General features: G+C 49.7%; 1 protein-coding gene across 1 annotated transcript in view; it reads left to right on the top strand.

Moving 5' to 3' along the window:
- The first annotated feature begins 2,712 nt into the window (after positions 1-2,712).
- LOC122547928 (SHC-transforming protein 1-like) overlaps positions 2,713-3,052 on the top strand; it is a 9,098-nt gene continuing 8,758 nt past the window's right edge. The window contains exon 1 of the mRNA XM_043686487.1: positions 2,713-2,865. Within this exon, the coding sequence (XP_043542422.1) occupies positions 2,830-2,865 (36 nt within the window). The 5' untranslated portion in view covers positions 2,713-2,829. The remainder of the gene's footprint in view (positions 2,866-3,052) is intronic.

The following is a 3,052-nucleotide window of genomic DNA, read 5'->3' as shown; positions in this document are numbered from 1 at the left end:
CTGACCCTCCGACAGCTCCCGCTCCCTCAGCGCTGACCTCACACCTTCTGTGCACTATCTGGGCCGACATGGCGCCTATTGTTAAAGTTCACGTGAGAATGTAACTTTAAGAAAGTTCTGGGATTTACATATGCAAGAACTGAAACCGGTATGGTCTTTCTAAATGATTGAGAGACTTTCCAGGTCTTTTTCAAGATATAATTTCAGTTCCTCCTTTTTGCTATCAATTCTACATCTTACTCCACAATCACCTGAGGAAGGGGCAGTGCTCCGAAAGCTAGTGCTTCCAAATAAACCTGTCGGACTATAACCCACTGTCGTGTGATTTTTAACTTCATCCTCAAGATAACTCAGCTTTTTATACAATAGGTGTGAAGTCTGTCTGTGTCCCAGTGCTGTGTCAGACTGACGAACCCTCTGCATAGTTTTACTTGCAAGTTTTGAGCAAAATGAAATGCAATTCTGCAAACACAAATTCACCCCATAAGCCGAGATGTCGGAGCGGCAGGTTGGGTATGCTAGTCCCACACCTGCCCTGCTCCAGACCCATATCCCTCCAAACATTTCCTGTTCATGTACAGATCCATATCTCTATTAAACGTTGTAACTGCACTCACTTCCTCAGGAACCTCATTCCACACACAGACCACTCTCCGCAAGGGGAAACAAAATTGCCTTTTTTTTAAAAATCTTTCCCCTCTCACCTTAAAAAATATGCCCTCTCATCTTGAAATCTCCCCACCCTAAGGAAAAGACGCCTGCAATTCATCCGACCCGCGACCCCTCATTATATTCCAAATTAGTCTATAAGGTCGCTTCTCAACCTCTTACGCACCAGGGAAAAATTCAGCCGATCCAGCCCCTCTCCACAACTCAAACCCGCCATTCCGGGCGATGTCTTAGTAAGTCTCTCCAGTTCCCCTCCCAGGCTTTGTTCCAGGGAAGTCATCGCCTCGTACAGATCAAAGGACAGATCCTTCAGCCCAACTTGTCCGTGCAAAATATCCTGAATTGATTAGATTAGATTCCCTCCAGTGTGGAAACAGACCCTTCGGCCCAACAAGTCCACACCGAAGAGTAACCCACCCAGACCCATTCCCTATATTTACCCTGACTAATGCACCTAACACGATGGGACAACTTAGCACGGCTAATTCACCCCAGCCTGCACATCTTTGGACCATGGGAGGAAACCGCAAACACGGGGGGGGGCAGGGGAAAATGTGCAAACTCCATCCAGACAGTCACCCGAGGCTGGAATCAAACCTGGATCCCTGGCGCTGTGTTAACCACTGAGCCACCCAATCTAGTTCCATTTGCCAGCACTTGGCCCATATCCCTCCAAACCCTTCCTATCCATGTCCCCATCCAGATGCCTTTTAAATGCTGTCATTGTACCAGCCTCCACCACTTCCTCTGGCAGCTCGTTCCACACACGTACCACCCTCTGTGTGAAAAAGTTGCCCCTCGGGTCCCCTTTAAATCTTTCACCTTAAACCTACGGACTCCCCCACACCCAGGTAAGAGACTATTTATCCTATCCATGCCCCCTCATGATTTTGTAAACCTCTATAAGGTCACCCCCTCAGCCTCCGACGCTCCAGGGAAAACAGCCCCAGCCTGTTCAGCCTCTCCCTGTAGCTCAGATCCTCCAACATCCTTTTCTGAACCCTTTTGACTTTCACAACATCCTTCCTACAGCAGGGAGACCAGAATTGCACACAATATTCCAACAGTGGCCTAACCAATGTCCTGTACAGCCGCAACATGACCTCCCAACTCCTGTACTCAATACTCTGACCAATAAAGGAAAGCATACCAAACACCGCCTTCACTATCCTATCTACCTGCGACTCCACTTTCAAGGAGCTATGAACCTGCACTCCAAGGTCTCTTTGTTCAGCAACACCCCCCAGGACCTTCCCATTAACTATATAATCCTGCCCCTGATTTGTGTTTGCAATTTCATTTATAAATATAGGAACTGATTGATTTCGGTATTCCAACCTGCAAGCATATTTTTGACATTTAGTCAAGGTTTTTCACCATGTACCCATCAGGACAATTCATAAGGAACACCAGGGTAAAAGGGGGGGAGGGGAACATTTAAACAAAGCTCGGGAGTTAACTGTCACTCATCATCAGCCGGTGCATTCTCCAGGGCACCGCCATTTAACCCTTAAGGGAAAACAATGTTTCTACTTTATCGGAGAAGAGTGCTGACTGGTGGAGGCGTTGCAATGGAGAACCGCAGCCGTTGATCAGGAAAGGCACCCTCTCAGGATAAAAGGGGGCGGCCATTTTAGACTGAGGCGACGACGGGGAAAGTCTTCACTGGGATGAGTTTTGGCTTCCCTTTTCAGAGGAACCAGATGGTGGGGCTGGGGGGGATGGGGGCAGTGTGGAGAGCTTAATCCCCTAGATTGTCAAAAACCAAAGAGATTGGGGGAATGGTGTGGGGAAAATGAGGTGGAAGAACAGCCTGGTGGAGCAAGTGGGTGGGGAGCCAAATGGCCTGCTCCTGCCTCCCATTTCCCATGATGCTGCGGGGCCAGTGTGCCAACCCCATTGCAAATGAGGCGTACACCCATCCCCCTACCGCCACTCCCTTTCGGCCTGCAGGATTTAGAACGCTAGCGACCCCTTTGTGGTTGGGGGAGTAGGGGGAGGGAGGGCAGCACCGAGCTGACCCAAACCGGTCAGGCCCCTCGTGATTAGCGACAATCCCATTCTCAAAGCGGTTCCTGATACGGTGCGCGAAAACCCACCATTTGCCAAGTCACTTTTGCCTGTTCCTTTTTGTCTTCACAGATCATCGCCAATCACCACATGCAGTCCATATCCTTCGCCTCCGGTGGCGATCCGGTAAGGGCCTTCTGCTGAATTTGCGTAGCGCCCTGACACCACAGGCCGCAATCTCTCCCTTCCTTCATTGGTCAGAGCATTGAGTCCAGGAGTGGGGAGGTTCATGTTAGACAATAGACAGTAGGTGCGGGAGTAGGCCATTCTGCCCTTCGAGCCTGCACCACCATTCATTATGATCATGGCTGAT

The sequence above is a fragment of the Chiloscyllium plagiosum genome, unplaced genomic scaffold, assembly GCF_004010195.1.
Source record: "Chiloscyllium plagiosum isolate BGI_BamShark_2017 unplaced genomic scaffold, ASM401019v2 scaf_4501, whole genome shotgun sequence".
Lineage (NCBI taxonomy): Eukaryota > Metazoa > Chordata > Chondrichthyes > Orectolobiformes > Hemiscylliidae > Chiloscyllium > Chiloscyllium plagiosum.
The sequence above is the reverse complement of the archived record's forward strand: the minus strand, read 5'-3'. Positions and strand labels throughout refer to the sequence as shown.